At 46.2% G+C, this 22,170-nt stretch overlaps 1 protein-coding gene across 4 annotated transcripts in view; it reads left to right on the top strand.

The window, feature by feature from the left end:
- Positions 1 to 22,170, top strand: part of ARMC2 (armadillo repeat containing 2) — a 272,150-nt gene that overhangs the window by 53,837 nt on the left and 196,143 nt on the right. For all 4 annotated transcript variants that reach the window (XM_075338362.1, XM_075338363.1, XM_075338364.1 and 1 more), the window contains exon 2: positions 3,584 to 3,847. In XM_075338362.1, the coding sequence (XP_075194477.1) occupies positions 3,639 to 3,847 (209 nt within the window). In that variant the 5' untranslated portion in view covers positions 3,584 to 3,638. The remainder of the gene's footprint in view (positions 1 to 3,583; positions 3,848 to 22,170) is intronic.

The following is a 22,170-nucleotide window of genomic DNA, read 5'->3' as shown; positions in this document are numbered from 1 at the left end:
TAACAGTGTGCCAGCCACAGGTGACCCCATAACAGTGTGAGCCTGCCACAGGTGACCCCATAACAGTGTGAGCCTGCCACAGGTGACCCCATAACAGTGTGAGCCTGCCACAGGTGACCCCATAACAGTGTGAGCCAGCCACAGGTGCTCCCTTAATGATGTGATCCAGCCACAGGTGGCCCCATAACAGTGTGAGCCAGCCACAGGTGCTCCCTTAATGATGTGATCCAGCCACAGGTGCCCCCATAACAGTGTGAGCCAGCCACAGGTGCCCCCATAACAGTGTGAGCCAGCCACAGGTGCCCCCATAACAGTGTGAGCCAGCCACAGGTGCCCCCATAACTGTGTGCCAGCCACAGGTGTCCCCATAACAGTGTGAGCCTGCCACAGGTGACCCCATAACAGTGTGAGCCTGCCACAGGTGACCCCATAACAGTGTGAGCCTGCCACAGATGACCCCAAAACAGTGTGAGCCAGCCACAGGTGCTCCCTTAATGATGTGATCCAGCCACAGGTGGTCCCATAACAATGTGAGACAGCCACAGGTGCCCCCATAACACCATAAGTGTGAGCCAGCCACAGGTGCTCCCTTAATGATGTGATCCAGCCACAGGTGGTCCCATAACAATGTGAGACAGCCACATGTGCCCCCATAACAGTGTGAGCCAGCTACAGATATCTCCATTTATAATGTGAAGCAAACATGTATCTTCAATCCAGGGAGAGCGAGACCCCGATGTTCCCATAAAAATATGAGGCAGTAACAGATGCCCCTACAGGAGTGCGGCGGCCAAACATAGTGCCACATGCAGGGGGCAGCAGGGACAGAAACCCACATAGACCACAACCCAAGGAGGTGCCCAAGAGTGTCAGTCCTTTCTGGCTCATTAAGGCCCCACCAGAGATGACCCTTCAAGATGCCAATATGCCACAACAGACCAGGGTTGTCCTCAGTACACGGCTCCGTTATGACTCAGTTGAAGAAAATCAGAAACAGGGAGGTATAGAGCGAATAATTTATTAGCACCATCATTGCTCCAGAGAATGTGACACTGGGAGATTCGGTGTCAGCCGCTCTTCTATGGGCAGATTTGCACTGCGTTGGATGCATGTATACAGAAAACAACGTGCGCTCAAGTTTCTTCACTAATCCTGATGACTGCATAGGTAGAACTCCCGTAACTAGAAGATGGCAACATACAAAGATTCTATATACAGGTTGGGAGATGGAAATCATTGGACGCCGTCCCCTAAATAAGTAGATTTCCCTGATGGATTACACTAGTGATGTGCACACCATGAGTATTTATTTGCAGCTGATTTTTTTTGCATCAAAACCAGTTGATATGCTGTAGATTTGGAAAAAAGTATTTTATTTTTCAAAATAGTAAGGAATAAATAAATAATTTGCACATCAGATTCAGAAATCTCATTTATTTTGCTGGTACTATAAAGTGCATCATTTTTTGCTCCTGAGAAAATGTGGAAAAAAATGCGTGGAAAAAAAAATGCATTGTGTGAACAATCCCTAAGGGTAAGTGCAGACGCAGATGGAAATATGTGCAACCTGCTGAGGATTCACCCAAGATTTCACCCACTGTGCACTGAGGAGGTGAGATCTACAGTGAAAATGTCCAAAAAAGACAGAGTATACTGTTCATTAGCAATCCCCATCAGCCATAACCGCACAAGGACAGGACACTAAGGCGGCTTTCACGCATCCGGTTTTTGCTGAGCAGCACAATACGGCGCTTTGCAGAAAAAACGCAACCGTTTTTTGTTTTTTTTTCGCCGGTTGCGTTTTTTCCGCATAGACTTGCATTAGCGCTGTATTGTGCCGCATGGCCTTGCGTTGCGTCCGTTTTTTGCCGGATGCGGCATATTTAGCCCATGCGGTGGCCGGATGGAACGTTGCCTGGCACGTTTTTTTGTGCGGCGAAAAAAACGCATCGCGCCGGATCCATCACAATGCAGCACGATTTACAATGCAAGCCTATGGACACCGGATGCGGCGTCCTGTGGCAAAAACCGCATCCGGCCGCCGGATGCGGTTTTTTGCACTGCGCATGCTCAGTATCAAGCCGCATCTGTCAAAAAACGGACGGGCCGCATGGAAAAACTTATAAAACGAATCCGTTTTTTTTGCCGCATCCGTTGCATAGGTTTTTGAGCCGGATTGAGCCGCACTGCAAAAACCGGATGTGTGAAAGCAGCCTACGGAAAACCTGCCACCTTGGCTGAATACTTTTTTTCACGCTCTATCAGTGTCCAGAAAGGCTTGGTGCCTCGGTGTAGGCTGTTTGTAAAGCATCTACCTGGTCTCTCCCTTCAAGTATTACCATGAATTATCTCTTGTAAGTTGACTGTAAGCCGATAACAAAAAGTGGGAAGTGTAGTCATTTTATACCAATAGGTTTTCTGTCCTTGGAGGTGGACATTCCCTACAGATATCTTAGAGCCCACACAACAAATCCTCCACCTCTGAACTTAAGGCTGCTTTACACACAGCGACATCGCTAGTGATGTCGCTGCAGATCGCACCCGTCCCCGTCGTTTGTGCATCACGGGCAAATCACTGCCCGTGGCGCACAATATAGTTAGTCCCCATCACACATACTTACCTTCCTAGCGACGTCGCTGTGGCCGGCGAACTGCCTTTCTAAGGGGGCGGTTTGTGCGGCGTCACACGGCAGGTGGCCAATAGAAGCAGAGGGGCGGAGAGCAGCCGAAGGAAAGACACGCCCACCTCGTTGCCGGAGGACGCAGGTATGGTGTTGTTCGTCGTTCCCGGGGTGTCACACATAGCGATGTGTGCTGCCTCAGGAATGATGAACAACCTGCATCCAAAAAGAGCAACGACATTATCAAAATGAACGACGTGTCAACGATCAACGACTAGGTGAGTATTTATGATTGTTAACACTCGCTCGTAGGTGTTACACGCAACGACGTCCCTAACGAGGCCGGATGTGCGTCACGAATTCCGTGACCACCAACGACATCTCATTAGCGATGTTGTTGCGTGTATATGGGCCTTAAGACTACTATTAAACCCCATATTGTTTTCCGATCCAGGATTCATCTTACACAGCGCTGAATGATTGACATGCACAATAGGGTTAGCCGTAATGTTGCTGCTTCTGCTGGTTTCAACAAACACAAGATAACTAGGACAACTGTTCCTGAGCTTTATTTGTTAATTCAAGGGGTTAATCAGGGTCTCTGACTTCCACTGATGTGGTGTTGTCGGCCACTTGGAAGGTATTGGCAAGTCTTGCATACACCCAGCGAGTATCATACACTTACCTGCCGGCCATACCTGGTATGTGTCCGTTGACACAACTTCAGTAGCACCTCTTACATCTCAGTGCAGAAGAGAGGGGTGGTGGATAAAACCCCTTTAAGGAACAACATATATGCAGTACTAAAGGGTTAAACAAAACAATACTACAATATTACCTGAGCATCTTTAGCATTATGATTGCAGCCTAATCCTGGAAAGGTCCATGGAAGTAACATGAGTGGTTTTTCTCAATTTGGATCGTTTCGACTTTTTGACCATGCTTATTTCTTGCCTTTTTAGGTAGTGGTTTTATCTGATGGTATTATTGTGACCAGAATCAAGGTCATTGGAAAAGATGCATTCCTCACGTGATAAGAGATCAGATCCTTTTTATAAACCGCCCAATTCTGCCCAAAAGACAAGTGCTGAAATCATAAATGAAGCCAGAAATTCTCTTCGAACTCTGAAAACTAAAAGACCATTCACACCAAGAGAAGATCAAAGAAAACTGTTTCCAGCTTTATCATCTAGTACACCTGACAGCAGACCACCGTCCTCTTTTAGGTAAGTGACCTCTTTTTCTCTGCTTATAATTAGAAATGGGCGAATCCTCAGAAATTTAAAAAAAAAAAAAAAAAAAACCACCTGGTTCCAGGCTGGAATTAATCCTGAATATCTGCCCAGCCGCCGATCCTCATATATATCCATAGGAACCAAAATATTGTGATTTAAAATGATGGTGGAAAGGGCTAAGAGGATTAGAGCAAGAGCATTACACTTACCGAGTCTCCTGCGCGGCTGTAACGCTACTTCCAGGTTCGATCATTACCCTCAATACATATGGACTGCTTCTCCCCCCCAACCCACCGGCAGCCCCGATGTCTCTGGTTGCAGTCAGACCGCACTCCCACTCTGTGTGATACCGTGTGTGACTGCTTGAAATCACTCATGCTGTCTGTGTCCATATAGTGCTGTAAAAATAAATAAGTATTGTGATACCCAGCACAGAAAGAACATACAGCTACAGGCTGCAGCTCCCAGCCGTGTGCTTATCTTGGCTGTGTATCAAAATAAGAAGGAACCCATGCAGTTTTTTTTACAAATATTTAATAAACAATTTAAAAAAACGGTGTGCAGTCCCCAATAGCGCATCAAAACCGCATCATTTATTGATGCATTTTTTTGCCAGAAGATGCAGATTTGGTACAGGAATATGGTGTATACCGTATTTTTCGGACCATAAGACGCACTTTTTCCCCCCAAATGTTGGGGGAAAGTTGGGGGTGCGTCTTATGGTCTGACTATAGGGCTGCGGCTGGGAATGAGGGTGCTGCGGGTCATCGGGGGCACGAGCAGGCAGCAGCAGCGCCTGCTCGTGACCACGTGGGCCCGCTCATTACATATGCACGCCCATCCTCCCGCCCATCTCTCAGCGCTGAAGCCGGCACTGACAGGTGGGCGGAAGGATGAGCGGGGACGCACGCATAGTAAAGAGCCGGCATGATCACCCCTGGCAATTACAGCCTGGAGTGATCATGTGCGGCTGTATTCACTGCCCCCCGCACATCATTACCAGCGCGGGGTGCAGTGAATCAGTACACTCACCCGTCCCCGTGTGTGGAGCCGCCCCCCTGCTGCACGCGATGACTTCCTGTCTGTGCCGGTCAGCTGATCTGTGCCGGTCAGCTGATCTGTGCTGTGCTGGTCAGCTGATCGGCACAGACAGGAAGACATCGCGTATTGCAGGGGAACGGCTCCACACACACAGATCAGCGTGCCAGAGAGGAAGATGTGAGCGGTGCTGCAGGGAGTGAGGAAAAGGTGAGTATAAACGTTTATTTTTTTCTCTGTGCTATATGATACAGGCCATATACCAGGATGGTATATGAGCAGGCAGGATGGGGGGGGCATGTGAACAGGCTGGATGGGGGGGGCATGTGAACAGGCTGGATGGGGGGGGCATGTGAACAGGCTGGATGGGGGGGGCATGTGAACAGGCTGGATGGGGGGGGGGCATGTGAACAGGCTGGATGGGGGGGGGGCATGTGAACAGGCTGGATGGGGGGGGGGCATGTGAACAGGCTGGATGGGGGGGGGGGCATGTGAACAGGCTGGATGGGGGGGGGGCATGTGAACAGGCTGGATGGGGGGGGGGCATGTGAACAGGCTGGATGGGGGGGGGGCATGTGAACAGGCTGGATGGGGGGGGGGCATGTGAACAGGCTGGATGGGGGGGGGGGCATGTGAACAGGCTGGATGGGGGGGGGGCATGTGAACAGGCTGGATGGGGGGGGCATGTGAACAGGCTGGATGGGGGGGGGCATGTGAACAGGCTGGATGGGGGGGGGCATGTGAACAGGCTGGATGGGGGGGGGGCATGTGAACAGGCTGGATGGGGGGGGCATGTGAACAGGCTGGATGGGGGGGGGCATGTGAACAGGCTGGATGGGGGGGGGCATGTGAACAGGCTGGATGGGGGGGGGCATGTGAACAGGCTGGATGGGGGGGGGCATGTGAACAGGCTGGATGGGGGGGGGCATGTGAACAGGCTGGATGGGGGGGGGCATGTGAACAGGCTGGATGGGGGGGGGCATGTGAACAGGCTGGATGGGGGGGGGCATGTGAACAGGCTGGATGGGGGGGGGCATGTGAACAGGCTGGATGGGGGGGGGCATGTGAACAGGCTGGATGGGGGGGGGCATGTGAACAGGCTGGATGGGGGGGGGCATGTGAACAGGCTGGATGGGGGGGGCATGTGAACAGGCTGGATGGGGGGGCATGTGAACAGGCTGGATGGGGGGGGCATGTGAACAGGCTGGATGGGGGGGGCATGTGAACAGGCTGGATGGGGGTTTATAGCAGGATCATATACAAGGCAGGAGGATCATTACCAGGATGGGGTACCTTAGTAGAGAATTTGGGGACATTACCCCCATAACAGTGTCAGCAGCAGATCCTCGCCCTATAACAGTGTGTCATGACCAAATTTTTTGCTTAAAGTTTTATTTTCCCATTTTCCTCCTCTAAAACCAGGGTGCGTCTTATAGTCCGGTGCGTCTTATAGTCCGAAAAATACGGTAAATTTCAGCACCAAATCTGTATCTCTTGGCTAAAAAACCCCAAACCGTTTTCAGCAAGAAGATGCAGGTCTGATTGATTGAGCTAATAAAGGGGTGAAAGAGAGTGTTCTTTTTGTATTTTATTTCAAATAAAGGATTTTTTCGGTGTTTATTTTTATTTCTTTTCACTTACAAATTAGTAATGGGGGATCTCAGAAGATTACTAATTACTAATAATGGGGGATCTCAGAAGATTACTAATCTAGGGCTTAGTGACAGCTGTGAGATGTCATTAACCCCTTTAACAATTTAACCTTTTCCTATCCAATACAGTTTCCTGTTTTGACCGTTGAAAACCTATTCTAGGTCGTCATCAGTTATATTTATTCCAGCGTTCGGTAGTGAAAACGGAATCTGCTCAAACCCATTGGCAGAAGAAGACAGTAAAATGCGTATGAAATATTGATGTCCCCTTCCAGGGGACATAGGCGTGTAATGTATTATTTTGAATGTTACCCCCCGGGGACTCAGGATAGGAAAAGGTTAAATTACCCCAGTTACCACCACATCAGGACAATCAGGATAAGCTAGCTAAAGTGTCGGGATTGTTGCATCTAATGGAATGCGACAATTCTGGGCAGCTTCAGACTGCTATTTTTAGGCTGGGTGGAGCCCAATATCCATGGATCTCGCCAGCCTGATGATGGTGATTCCAAGCAATCAAACACTCTGTTACACAGGATGGGGCACAGCCGGCGTCAGCACTTGGCACAGCTGGGCAAGTGCCGGGGCCGTGGACCACCGAGGGGGCCCAATCGCAGACGGCAGGGTGGCGTACCGCCAATGCCACAGGCCAAGCGGCCGCTTTGGAGCCCGTGAGTCAGAGGAGAGGCCCGATGCCAATGCTGCACTGGCCCAATGCCACCAATGCCGATACAACTGAAAGCAATGATGATAGAGGGAGCGGCGCGCTTCCTCTCTCATCATTCTCCTGTGGCATCTGTCTGCACTCTGCCTCTGACAGCTCAATACGGAGGAGCGCGATAATTACTGTGCGCGCCTGTGTCGTGAGCTGTCAGAACAGTGGACACGCTGAGGAGACTGGAGCAGCGGGAGAACGGGGAGAAGTGAGTTTGTATTGAACACGGTGGCCAGACAACTATGGGGCTGCATAATGCTGCTACATGGGGCTGCATAATGCTGCTACATGGGGCTGCATAATGCTTCTACTTGGGTGGCTGCATAGTGATTCTACATGGGTGGCTGCATAGTGCTGCTACATGGGACTGCATAGTGCTGCTACATGGGGGACTGCATAGTGCTGCTACATGGGGGACTGCATAGTGCTGATACATGGGGGACTGCATAGTGCTGCTACATGGGGGACTGCATAGTGCTGCTACATGGGGGACTGCACAGTGCTGCTACATGGGGGACTGCATAGTGCTGCTACATGGGGGACTGCATAGTGCTGCTACATGGGGGACTGCATAGTGCTGCTACATGGGGGACTGCATAGTGCTGCTACATGGGGGACTGCATAGTGCTGCTACATGGGGGACTGCATAGTGCTGCTACATGGGGGACTGCATAGTGCTGCTACATGGGGGACTGCATAGTGCTGCTACATGGGGGACTGCATAGTGCTGCTACATGGGGGACTGCATAGTGCTGCTACATGGGGGACTGCATAGTGCTGCTACATGGGGGGCTGCTACATGGGGGCTGCTGCATGGTGCTGCTACATGGGGTGGTGCATGGTGCTGCTACATGGTGGCTGCTGCATGGGGGCTGCTACATGGTGGCTGCTGCATGGTGCTGCTACATGGGGGGTGCATGGTGCTGCTACATGGGGGGCTGCGTAGCGCTGCTACATGGGGGACTGCATAGTGCTGCTACATGAGGGACTGCATAGTGCTGCTACATGGGGGACTGCATAGAGCTGCTACATGGGGGGCTGCTACATGGGGGCTGCTGCATGGTGCTGCTACATGGGGGGGTGCATGGTGGCTGCTACATGGTGGCTGCTGCATGGGGGCTGCTACATGGTGGCTGCTGCATGGTGCCTGAGGCTTGACAAAGAACGCAGGCAGTGTTCGAAACGTGTAGCCTTATGCCGTATATGGGCTCCCTATTTTTGTCCTTGTCATCACATTAATTTTGACGTCCTTCAATAAAATTTTGCAATAGTTTTAATACAACTCCGGAAGCTGGATTTGTTCTTCTTCTATTATACCCCCCCAGAGGTCTATGTCCCTTCTTACTCAAGTGCTGTGTACCCCCCCAGAGCAGTATGTCCCCCTCCACCCCAGTGCCGTATTCTTCCCCCCCCCCGGAGCTGTATGCCACCCATTGCTGTATACCCCTTTCCACAGTAATATGTATGCCCCCCAGTAATGTGTATGTCCCCAGCCTCTCCTGTGATGTATATACAGCAGTGTCTGTATGCGGCCATTTCTGTTAGTGATGGCCACCAATCGGTGCAGCACAGCCACATGTCCTGGAGGAGCTGGATGGGAGACAAGCAGGGAGGTGAATGAGGCTGTTGCCGGCTTCCCAATATTAGAAATATATATGTATATGTATATATATATATATATATATATATATATATATATATATATATATATATATAAATAATGTGTGTGTGCATGTATGATGTGTATCTATGCATGTCAGTGTATATGACTGTGTATAGATTTATGTCTATTTATATGTGTTTTTCTGAATTTCTTTTTAAATTTGTATATGTTCGTATGCCTGTATGTGTATGTATCTGTATGTGCGTGTCTGTGTGTGGATGGGGCCCATTAAGACTCTTTCGTCTAGGGCCCACAAAAACCTGGAGCTGGCCCTGGGATGGGGGCATGGTCTGACTGCAACCAATCAGAGACTCCGGGACTGACGGTGGGCAGGAAAAACGGTGAATATGTCTGAGGGTAATGAGCGGCCCCGGAAGTAGTATTACAGCCGTGCGGGAGGCTCGGTAAGTATAACGCTTCTGCTTTATTTCATATTTTCTTTCTTTATCCTTTATTTATTATCCAGGTGACCGAACATGGATAGTTATTCGGAGTTCCCTGAGAACTTTGTGTCCGGGTTCGGTGCACGGATACTACGTATCCCGTACGGATCCCGAATGTTACAGTCCAGGTTCTCCCATCACTACTTATAATTAATCCAGAAGAACCAGATGTGAACTCTACTTTGTGCATTATTTTCTTTTCATGCAAATTGTCTTTTCAGAGGAAGAGGACTTGAACTCTAGTGCCACCTATTGGAATTAACACTTCTTTTCTCTTCTATCGGTCTATTTAAGTGTATTTGTCACTGTTTTATTCAATCTTTGTTAATATTTTGAATTAATTTCTTTTATTTTCTCTCTTCTTGTATTTGTGAACATATGCTTAGTGCCTTGAGCTGCTTGTTCTTGTTGTTAGATTTCAAGGATTGAGTTAATAGTCGTCTCATTTGCCAAACATGTTATGACCTTGATGGATGAATGAGACATATTTGATACAAATTAGGTATCTCAGAGCTACAGTTCCGTTATCTTTATCTGCAATTCTCAAACATCAACAACAATTTTGCTTATATGTGTGTGTATAGCGACACTGTACATACACACACAGCTCTGACACACTGGCCGTATACTGCACACAGCCTTGACACACTGGTCATATTGTACACCGCCCACAACACACACATGCCGTATACAGCGCGCACACACACACACACACACACACACACACACACACACACACACACACACACACACACACACACACACAAGCCATACACAGCATTAAACAAGCTGTACACACAGCACATAAGGAGAAGAAAAAAGCTCTGCATGTAAACATGTGCACACCAGGAATTAGATAATAAACCTTAAAATATGAAACTTTATTAAGTGTGAAACACAACAAGCGCACACACACACACGCCGTATACACAGCACACACACACCGTATACACAGCACACGCACGCCATATAAACAGCACACGCACGCCGTATACACAACACACACACACGCACACACACCGTATAGACAACACACACACACACACACACACATACTGGACATTGAAGTCACAAATACATTTGATATATACCACTCAGATATAAGTTCCTGCTGCTTAGTTGCCCCTGTAAGATTAGGTGCTGCACAAGCTCCTGCTTGACGCAAGATGGATGCAGCAGCTCAGCTTAAGGGCTGGCTTCATTCTAGTTTCCACTCTACCTCTGTGCTCGGCTGTTAAGGTCTAGCACCGCAGAGGAGAGTGCACAGAACAGGAGGGTGTGAGGCAGAAAGCACGGCCCTATACATCCTCCTTTTTAGTGCCGTGCAGGCCCCTCCCCTATCACTCTGCTTCTAGCTGCAATTTCACAGGGGAGCATGTAGGAGCCAGAGTGAGGGAGGAAGTCCCACCCCCAGTGCTGCCTGCCGGCCGGCAATAGGCTAGATGAGCAGCTCCTCGATCACCGCGGCCATCGGGAATCTGCCCCGGGGGCCGCAGAAAAGGTCATCGCGGGCCGCATACGGCCCGCAGGCCGGAGGTTCCCCATCCCTGTTTTAAACTCTCACCACAGGTGTTCAATGTGATTTAGATCCGGACTTATTGCTGGCCACTTCAGAACTCTCCAGCACTGTTTCCATCTATTTCTAGGTACTTCTTGAAGTATACTTGGGGTCATTGTCCTGCTGGAAGACCCATAACCTAGGACACAAACCCAGTTTTCTGACACTGGGCACTACATTGCGACCCAAAATCCTTTGGTAATCTTCAGATTTCATGATGCGTTGCACCCAGTGCCAAAAGCAGCAAAACAACCTCAAACATCTTTGAACCTTCCACCATATTTGACTGTAGGTTCTGTGTTCTTTTCTTTTTTTGGCAAACAGTAGAAAGTTGTGCTTTACCTAAAAGCTGTATCTTGGTCTCATCTGTCCACGAGACTTTTTCCCAGAAGGATTTTGGCTTATTCACATACATATTGGCAAACTGCAGTCTAGCTTTTCATATCTCTGTATCGGCAGTGGGGTCCTCCTGGGTTTCGTGCCATAGGTTGTTTTTTTTTTTTTACTGCTGGAGTGGTGGCTTAAATCTATTTCCTGTGCCCAATATCAAATACATACCCTCCTGGCATTTTTATCTTTTTTTTCGGCGTTGCTATGGTCCCGTGGTGCCATCTTGTGCCCACTTAAATTCTGATGGGCTCGAAGTCAAACGTTACATCACAAGCAATTCTGAGAGCCAGAGTGAGACTCTCATAGACTTACATTTAGTTGTGACCTCTGACTCGCTCCATGAAACATTGGAGCAACCGGCAGGTCACATTTCACTGGAGACCGACTGGAGTGGCGGTGATAAAAGAAGAAGATGGCAATAGGCGAGCATAATACAGTGTGCAGGGGACTTAGATTTAAAGCATGGTTTACTTAATTTTTAGGGGCAAAAAAATTAAAACTGTAACATACATTTGTGTTCTGCCCCAGTGAGCCAAGACTTTGTAGGACCACTTTTCGCTACAGTTATTACAGGACGTTTTGGGCTATGTCTCTACAAGCTTTGTACATCCAGAAACTTTTGTTTTTCTGTACAAAGCTCTAGCTCAGTGAGATTGGCTGGAGAGCATCTGTGAACAGCAATTCCAAGTTTTGTCACAGATTCTCAATGAGATTTAGGTCCGGAGTTTGACTGGGCCATTCAAACACATGAATATGCTTTGATCTAAACCATTCAATTGTAGCTGTGGCAGTAGTGGCATAGCTAGAGTCTGATGGGCCCCAGTGCAAAATTTGGACCTGGGCCCTCTTCTCATATTGGTCAGATGCATGGATCCCTGAAGCATCTAAATCCTATAAAAAAAATGTGCTATCACCCCCTCCCTCTTCCTTATGTATTAATGACCCCATCCTATACTAATGTCTCCAATAAAAGGCCCTTTCCTGATAAATATGTCCCCCATCCTGGTCTGCTTCCTGGTATACATGCCCCCCATCCTGATATACAGTTGTGCTCAAAAGTTTACATACCCCAGCAGGATTTTTGCTTTCTTGGACTTTTTTCAGAGAATATGAATAAGACAAAAACTTTTTTTTCCACTCATGGTTAGTGGTTGGGTGAAGTCATTTATTGTCAAACTACTGTGTTTTCTCTTTTTAAATTATGACAACCAAAAACATCCAAATGACCCTGATCAAAACTTCACATACCCTAGTATTTTTGCCCTGATAACATGACAGAAGTTGACACAAATGGGTTTGAATTGCTAATAAAGGTAACATCCTCACCTGTGACCTGTTTGCTTGTAATCAGTGTGCATAAAAGCTGAGGGAGTTTCTGGGATCCAGATAGACTTTTGCATCTTTCATCCAGCCACTGACATTTCTGGATTGTGAATCATGGGGAAAGAAAAAGAATAGTCAATGGATCTACGGGAAAAGATAGTTGAACTGTATAAAACAGGAAAGGGATACAAAAAGATATCCAAGGAATTGATAATGCCAATCAGCATTGTTCAAACTGGGATTAACAAATGGAAAATCAGAGGCTCTGTGAAAACAAAACCACGATCAGGTAGACCAACAAAAATTTCAGCCACACCTTTAAGGAAAATTGTTCAGGATGCAAAGAAAAACAGACAAATAACATCAGCTGAAATACAGGACTCACTGAAAACTAACGGTATGGCTGTTTCAAGATGCACAATAAGGAGACACTTGAAGAAAAATGGGCTGCATGGTCGAGTCGCCAGAAGAAAGCCATTACTGCGCAAATGCCTCAAAGTATCTAGCTTACAATACGAAAAACAGCACAGAGACGAGACTCCAAACTTCTGGAACAAGGTAATTTGGAGTGATGAGACCAAAATCAAACTTTTTGGCCACAACCATAAACGTTACATTTGGAGAGATGTCAATAAGGCCTATGATGAAAGGAATACCATTCCTACTGTAAAGCACGGCTGTGGATCATTGATGATGCGGGGATGTGTGAGCTACAAAGGCACAGGAAACTTTTTGAAAGTTGAAGAAAAGATTAATGCAGCACACTGTCAGCAAATACTGGAGGCAAATTTGCACTCATCAGCCTGGAAGCTGCACATGGGACATACTTGATGTTCCAACGTGACAACAAGCCAAAACATAAGGCCAAGTCAACTTGTCATTTGCTACAGCAGAACAAAGTGAAGGTTCTGGAGTGGCCATCTCAGTTTCCTGACCTCAGTTTCATTGAGCCACACTGGGGTGAACTCAAGTGCGCAGTTCATGCAAAAAAGCCCAGGAATGTACAGGAACTGGAGGCTTTTTTTTTAAACTGTTTTTATTGACTTTTCATACATAACAGTAAGATAAATAACAATAATACCATCATGTACAGTATAATTCCCCTCCCCACCCACCTAGAGTCTCTGCGTGTACCTCTTATAACAGAATGAGTCAGGGAATTGGCGTGTGTCCACTGAAGTTCTAGAAGATACCATTGCGTGTTTTCAAATTGGGATCTAAAGACCCCTTTACACACTGCAACATCGCTAGCGATATCGCTGTAACGTCACCGATTTTGTGACGTAATAGCGACCTCCCCAGCGACATTGCAGTGTGTGACCCGCATTAGCGACCTGGCCCCCGCTGTGAGGTTGCTGATCGCTACAAGTCGTTCAGGACCATTCTTTGGTCCTTTGTTTACTGCTGCGCAGCATGTATCTGTGTGTTTGACACCGTTACATCGACATCGTTAGCGACCCAGCCCATAGGCATGCTAGCGTTCTCTTTCCAGCGAGGTCGTTCTGCAGGTCCATATCGCTGCTGCGTTGTTGGCCAGATCTGCCTGTTTGACAGCCCACCAGCGACTGTTTAGAGGCCAGGTCGAGATCGCTGGTGGGATCGCTAGAAAGTCTGTGTGTAAAGGGGCCTTAAGTCTATCTCTAATTGCAATAGATAAGGTTGGAATAAATAGAGACCAAGTACTCAAAAATTTTCCAGTCAGTTTTTCTTTGTTCGTCAATGTTTCCAACCAGTCCATTTTAAGTAAAAACATTACCTTCGTTTGTATAAGTGACTGCGGTGGTACATTTTAATTCAGCCATATTTTTCCTAGTGGCCGAGGTCCATATCACTAGGATTGCTTTAATTCATTTTGGTAAGGACTGCTGAGATTCCTCTACCATTCAATGTAAAATAGCCCATTGTGGTGTAAGTGGGAAGGTGACTTTATAGGTGTCCTGTAACTTTGCATGAACACTGTGCCATATACCCTGTATCTTTATATAGCGAGACAAATGGTGACAGAGATCAGTATTCCAACTGGAGGCTTTTTGCCGAGAAGAATGGGTAGAACAGGGGTCTCAATCTTGGCTGAGTATCAGGGCCGCACATAGAAAAAAAAAATATTTGAAGGGCCGCATTATTTGCTGGACCCAGTGACATTTTTAGCTATCCAATGTTTTTTTTCTATACACCTTTCGATCACGTTTTGAACATTTTTCGCTTGTTTATTATAATAATTGTGTACGTTTTTATTTCAGTTTATATATTAAAAATACTTTTTAAGGGAAAAAAATCTTTTTTTTTTTATATTTTATACCCTTTTTGTAGGTAATATCGTTTTACAATTAGCACGATATAGTAATTTTGGCCAACATTTTGTAGTCATATTTCCATCCTGCGCCTTATCTTTTAGTAATGTCTCCATCCTGTGGTAATGTGCCCATATTGTCCCCTTGTAGTAATATGCCCATATTGTGCCCTTGTAGTAATGTGTCTATATTGCCCTCTTGTAGTAATGTGCCCTGTAGTAATGTGCCCATATTGTCCCCTGTGGTAATGTGCCCATATTGTCCCCTTGTAGTAATATGCCCATATTGTGCCCTTGTAGTAATGTGTCTATATTGCCCTCTTGTAGTAATGTGCCCTGTAGTAATGTGCCCATATTGTCCCCTGTGGTAATGTGCCCATATTACCCACTTGTAGTAATGTGCACATATTGTGCCCTGTAGTAAAGTGCCCAAATTGACCCCTTGTAGTAATATGCCCATATTGCTCCTTGTAGTAATGGACCCATATTGTCCCTTGTGGTAATGTGCCATATTGTCCCCTGTAGTAATATGCCCATATTACCCACTTGTAGTAATGTGCCCATATTGCCCACTTGTAGTAATGTGCCCTGTAGTAATGTTCCCATATTGTGCCTTTGTAGTAATGTGCCCATATTGTCCCTTGTAATAATGTTTCCACATTGTGCCCTGTAGTAATGTGCCCATATTGTTCTCTGTTTTAATATGGCCATATTGTCCTCTGTGGTAATGTGCCCATATTGTCCTTTTTTTTAATGTGGCCCTATTGTCCCCTGTAGTATCCAGTTCTGACGTTGTATACACACACACACACACATACACACACACACACACACACACACACACACACACACACATACACATACACATACACATACACACACACACACACACACACACACACACAAGATTTTTCTCACCATTCCTCCGTTTCCCTTGGTGTCTTGCAGCCGGCAGGCATCTAGACCCCGTGAGGGCAGTGACGATTGCTGTCTGGTACACGGGGCTGCCGCCATCAGCGTTTTCCTACTGGGCAGCGATTTGCGGCACTGCTGCTCTCCTCACATCTTTACTAATGGCAGCCGCGCCGGCCAATCAGAATACACCCACGTTAACTGCTGGCCTCTTAATGGCTGGCAGCAGCTGCCATTAGTAAAGCTGTGTAGAGGCGTGCTGCTCTGCACAGTGCCGCTGGAAGGAAAGTGCTGACCATGGCGGCCCCGTGTACCGGGCCACAATCGTCACTTGGTCTAGGTGTCTGCGGACCACAACAAGCAGCCTCAAGGGCCGCATGCGGCTCGGGGGCTGCGTGTTTTGTTTGAGACCTCTGGGGTAGAGTTACTATCTGAGAAATTAAAGAGACTCATCCACAACTACAACAAAAGACTTCAAGCTGTCATTGATGTTAGAGTGGGCAATACACGGTATTAACAACTGGGGTATGTCAACTTTTGATCAGGGTCATTTGGATGTTTTTGGTTGTCATTCTGATTTAAAAAGAGAAAATACAGTAGTTTTACAATAAATGGCTTCACCCAACCACTAACCATGAGTGGAAAAAAAAAAGGTTTTTGTGTTATTCATATTCTCTGAAAAAAAGTCCAAGAAAACAAATATGTCACCTATCATATTAGATATGTCCTCATCTTGGTTCCCTTCCTGGTAGATACAGTGGGTACAGAAAGTATTCAGACCCCTTTAAATTTTTCACTCTTTGTTTCATTGCAGCCACTTGGTAAATTCAAAAAAGTTTTTCTTTCTTCTCATTAATGTACACTCTGCATCCTAGAAATGTAGAAATGTTTGCAAATTCATTAAACAAGAAAAAACTGAAATATATATGGTTCTACTCCTTCATTGGAGTCCAGCTGTGTTTTAATTAAACTGATAGGACTTGAATTGGAAAGGCAGACACCTGTCTATATAAGACATCACACCTCACAGTGTATGACAGACCAAGTGAGAATCATAAGGTCAAAGGAACTGCCCAAGGAGCTCAGAGACAGAATTCTGGCAAGGTACAGATCTGGCCAAGGTTACAAAAGAATTTGTGCAGTTCTCAAAGTTCCTAAGCACAGTGGCCTCCATAATCCTTAAATGGAGTTTGGAACCACCAGAACTCTTCCTAGACCTGGCCCTCAAGCCAAACTGAGCAATTGTGGGAGAGGAGCCTTGGCGAGAGGTAAAGAAGAACCCCAAGATCACTGTGGATGAGCTCCAGATATGCAGTAGAGAGATGAGAGAAAGTTCCAGAAAGTCAACTATCACTGCAGCCCACCACCAGTCAGACCTTAATGGCAGAGTGTCCCGACGGAAGCCTCTCCTCCGTGCAACACATTTGAAAGCCCGCATAGAGTTTGCAAAAAACCCACATAAAGATGAATGCGGCCAAGTATAGAGATATCCTGGAAGAAACAGCAAGAAATGGGTAAATTCCAGCACCAAATAGGATACCATCCAAAAATTTAAATAAAAAAGCTTCTTTATTAGATCTTCATGTTAAAAAACACAATTAAAGATCCATGAATAACACCTGACGCGTTTCAGATCTGTAAATTAGATCCTTACTAATTTACAGATCCGAAACGTGTGAGATGTAATTCATTTGACATTTAATTGTGTGTTTTTTAACATGAAGATCTAATAAAGAAGTTTTTTATTTAGATTTTTGGATGGTATTCTATTTGGTGCTGGAAGTTACCCTTTTCTTGCTGTTGCTCTTTCCTGGGAACCCCAATCCTGGTGTTCTGTGCATCATACTGGACTTACATTACAGCCATTACGGTAGGGTAACATTTTTTTTTTCTTGTTTATCCTGGAAGAAAATCTTTTACAGAGTCCTCTGGAACTCAGACTTGGTTGAAGGTTCACCTTCCAACAAGACAAAGACCCTAAGCACATAGCTAAAATAGCAAAGGAGTAGCTTCAGAACAACTCTGTGACCATTCTTGACTGGCCCAGCCAGAGGCCTGACCAAAACCCATTGAACATCTCTGGAGAGACCTGAAAATGGCTGTACACCAACGTTCACCATCCAACCTGACGGAACTGGAGAGGATCTGCAAGGAAGAATGGCAGAGGATCCCCAAATTCAGGTGTGAAAAACGTTTTGCGTAATTTCCAAGAAGACTCATGGCTGTACTAGCTTAAAAGGGTGATTCTGCTCAATACTGAGCAAAGGGTCTGAATACTTATGATAATATTACATAGTTACTTAGTTAGGTTGAAAAAAGACCTAGGTCAATATAGTTCAACCTTCATCAACCAGTTCTACAGTTTGTCCCTAAGTCTTTTATAACCAACAACGTTATCTGCACTGAGGAAATCATCCAGCCCTTTATTTGTTTCAGTTTTTCTTGTTTAATACATTTGTAAAAATGTCTACATTTCTGGGGGGGGGGGGGTTCTGTCAAGATGGGGTGCAGGGTGTACATTAATGGGAGAAAAATTAAAGAAGTTGTCCAGTTACCAAAACTAATTTTTTTTCTTCTGATAAATCTTGCTAATATGTGCCTATCCACACATCTATCATGTTTTTTCAGCTATATTACCTTTTACTGTGCACTAGCAGCACATCCTCATTGCTGGCTCCAGCTCTGATGGGGTTAATCTCTCTTCTGACTTTCTGGGTTCAGTTCCTACAACTCCCATAATTCTTTGTGGCTCTAGGGCTGTGCCTAAATTATCTAACACACCCACTGTGTCTAACACACCCACTCTGCTCTCCACCCAAAGTGTCCTCCCTGCCTCTTCCCTGTGGATGCACTGAGAGCAATCGCACAGAGACAGCAGAAGCTCCCAGCTCTGCACAACCAGGGGAAGAAAGCGGCTATCTCCTGCTTGTTCTCATATAGTTCATAGTCTGTGTGTGCCTGTGTGTGGTGTGTTGTGTGTGTATATACAGTGTGTGGTGTATATATACGGTGTGTGTGAGTGTGTTTGTGTGTGTGTGTGTTGTGTGTATATACAGTGTGTGGTGTGTGTGTGTGGTGTGTTGTGTGTATATACAGTCATATGAAAAAGTTGGGGCACCCCTATTAATGTTAACCTTTTTTCTTTATAACAATTTGGGTTTTTGCAACAGCTATTTCAGTTTCATATATCTAATAACTGATGGACTGAGTAATATTTCTGGATTGAAATGAGGTTTATTGTACTAACAGAAAATGTGCAATCCGCATTTAAACAAAATTTGACCGCTGCAAAAGTATAGGCACCTCAACATAAAAGTGACATCAATATTTTGTAGATCCTCCTTTTGGAAAAATAACAGCCTCTAGTCGCTTCATGTAGCTTTTTAATGAGTTCCTGGATCCTGGATGAAGGTATATTTGACCATTCCTGTTTACAAAACAATTCCAGTTCAGTTAAGTTTGATGGTCGCCGAGCATGGACAGCACGCTTCAAATCATCCCACAGATTTTCAATGATATTCAGGTCTGGGGACTGGGATCGCCATTCCAGAACATTGTAATTGTTCCTCTGCATGAATGCCTGAGTAGATTTGGGGCGGTGTTTTGGATCATTGTCTTTCTGAAATATCCATCCCCTGCGTAACGTCAACTTCGTCACTGATTCTTGCACATTATTGTCAAGAATCTGCTGATACTGAGTTGAATCCATGCGACCCTCAACTTTAACAAGATTCCCGGTGACGGCATTGGCCACACAGCCCCAAAGCATGATGGAACCTCCACCAAATTTTACTGTGGGTAGCAAGTGCTTTTCTTGGAATGCCGTGTTTTTTGCCTCCATGCATAACGCCTTTTTGTATGACCAAACAACTCAATCTTTGTTTCATCAGTCCACAGGACCTTCTTCCAAAATGTAACTGGCTTGTCCAAATGTGCTTTTGCATACCTCAGGCGACTCTGTTTGTGGCGTGCTTGCAGAAACGGCTTCTTTCGCATCACTCTCCCATACAGCTTCTCCTTGTGCAACGTGCGCTGTATTGTTGACCGATGCACATTGACACCATCTGCAGCAAGATGATGCTGCAGGTCTTTGGAGGTGGTCTGTGGATTGTCCTTGACTGTTCTCACCATTCTTCTTCTCTGCCTTTCTGATATTTTTCTTGGCCTGCCACTTCTGGGCTTAACAAGAACTGTACCTGTGTTCTTCCATTTCTTTACTATGTTCCTCACAGTGGAAACTGACAGTTTAAATCTCTGAGACAACTTTTTGTATCCTTCCCCTGAACAAGTATGTTGAATAATCTTTGTTTTCAGATCATTTGAGAGTTGTTTTGAGGAGCCCATGATGCCACTCTTCATAGGAGATTCAAATAGGAGAACAACTTGCAAGTGGCCACCTTAAATACCTTTTCTCATGATTGGATACACCTGCCTATGAAGTTCAAAGCTCAATGAGGTTACAAAACTAATTTAGTGCTTTAGTAAGTCAGTAAAAAGTAGTTACGAGTGTTCAAATCAAGAATTTGATAAGGGTACCCATACTTTTGCAGCTGTCAAATTTAGTTTAAATGCGGATTGTACATTTTCTGTTAGTACAATAAACCTCATTTCAATCCAGAAATATTACTCAGTCCATCAGTTAGTAGATATATGAAACTGAAATAGCTGTTGCAAAAACCCAAATTGTTATAAAGAAAAAAGGTTAACATTAATAGGGGTGCCCAAACTTTTTCATATGACTGTACAGTGTGTGTGGTGAGTGTGTGTGTTGTGTGTGTGTATATACAGTGTGTGTCTGCCTGTGTGTGTGTGTGTTTGTGTGTACAGAAATTATGATTATTAGCCGGCGCAACATGTGAAAAAAATAATTGGGGAAAAAAAAATGAAGGGGTGATGAGATTGCTTTTTCTCCCTTTTGCCTAGTCTGTGTGTCGTCCGTATCATCCGTGTGGCATGCATTTTGCAGGCTACTTTCACATCAGCGTTTTTTTGCCTGTAAGCAAACAACCGCAAACCGCATATGACTGGATCCTGTGGATTAAATGTGCAGCGCATGCAACCGTTATTTTACTGGATCCTTCTGCAGCGGGACACAGAATTTATCGGCCGGCACTGGAGTCAGCTGACTCCTGATCTCACAGCCCGCACACGCTGCAATGGCTGCAGGTGGACTCATTCACATGACCGTTCCGTTTGTCCTGTTCAGTTTCTGTTTTTTTGTGGACCCACGGACAGGACCATCTTTTCAATGTCTTTTGTGTAGGATCGGATGGCACACGGTAGCACCTCCATGTGCATCCGATCCTACAAAAAAAACCACATCGGATGCCGTATGTCCGCTCCGTTATTATGGAACATGTCCTATTCTGTTCCGTAATAACGAACCGTGACTCAATACAAGTCAATGGGCCCGCATAATTCCCGGAAGCAACACGGCAGCACTTCCGTTTGACTTCCGTTGGGTGCCCGTGCAGTCTGTGTCCCGCTCCAGCTCCAGCCCCAGCCCCGTGGCTGCCCGCACAGCAGTGTCAGCAGCTGCCCGCACTGCAGTGTCAGCAGCTGCCCGCACTGCAGTGTCAGCAGTCGCAGGGATGACAAGCGCTACCGTCAGGAGGTTAGTAAGTTCATTACCTGCGGTGATGAAGTCCTGCACTCCTGACGTCAGCGGTCGTCACTGCCTTCTATGCCTGCCGCTTGTTACATCACCTCTCGCTGTCGACCTGAGACTGTGACTAGTGGTGACGTCACGGACCGCTTGTGATACTTGGTTTGTGAAGGCGGCGGTCATTGAACTCAGTGACAGCGCTGCTGTCAGGAGTTCAGCGATCATCGCAGGTAATGTACCTCGCTAACCTCCTGACAGCAGCACTCGTCGTGCCCTGCAGTGACCTGGGCTGACCTATTGATGTTAGCTTAGGTCACTGCACGGCTCTCCCAGCCAATAGGGAACATTCTGTTCTTCATTGACTGGGACATTGACTATGGTATGGATCGTCGTGGGACCCCCTTGGATTACACCAGACCTAGATTTGTTTTTCTTTTTAATAAATTGGTGAAAGAGGGAATGTGCTGGGGAGTGTTTTTTCAAATAAAAATGTGTTTGTTGTCTATTTTTTTTTTTTTTTTATTACTAACTGGGTTGGTGATGTCGGGTATCTGATACACGCCTGACATCACAAACCCCAGGGCTTGATGCCAGGTGACATTACACATCTGGTATCAACCCCATATATTACCCCGTTTGCCACCGCACCAGAGCAACGGGATGAGCTAGGGCGAAGCACCAGGATTGGCGCATCTAATGGATGCGCCACTTCTGGGGCGGCTGCA

The sequence above is a fragment of the Anomaloglossus baeobatrachus genome, chromosome 3, assembly GCF_048569485.1.
Source record: "Anomaloglossus baeobatrachus isolate aAnoBae1 chromosome 3, aAnoBae1.hap1, whole genome shotgun sequence".
Lineage (NCBI taxonomy): Eukaryota > Metazoa > Chordata > Amphibia > Anura > Aromobatidae > Anomaloglossus > Anomaloglossus baeobatrachus.
Note: the sequence above shows the minus strand (reverse complement) of the source record. Positions and strands in the feature narration are given on the sequence as shown.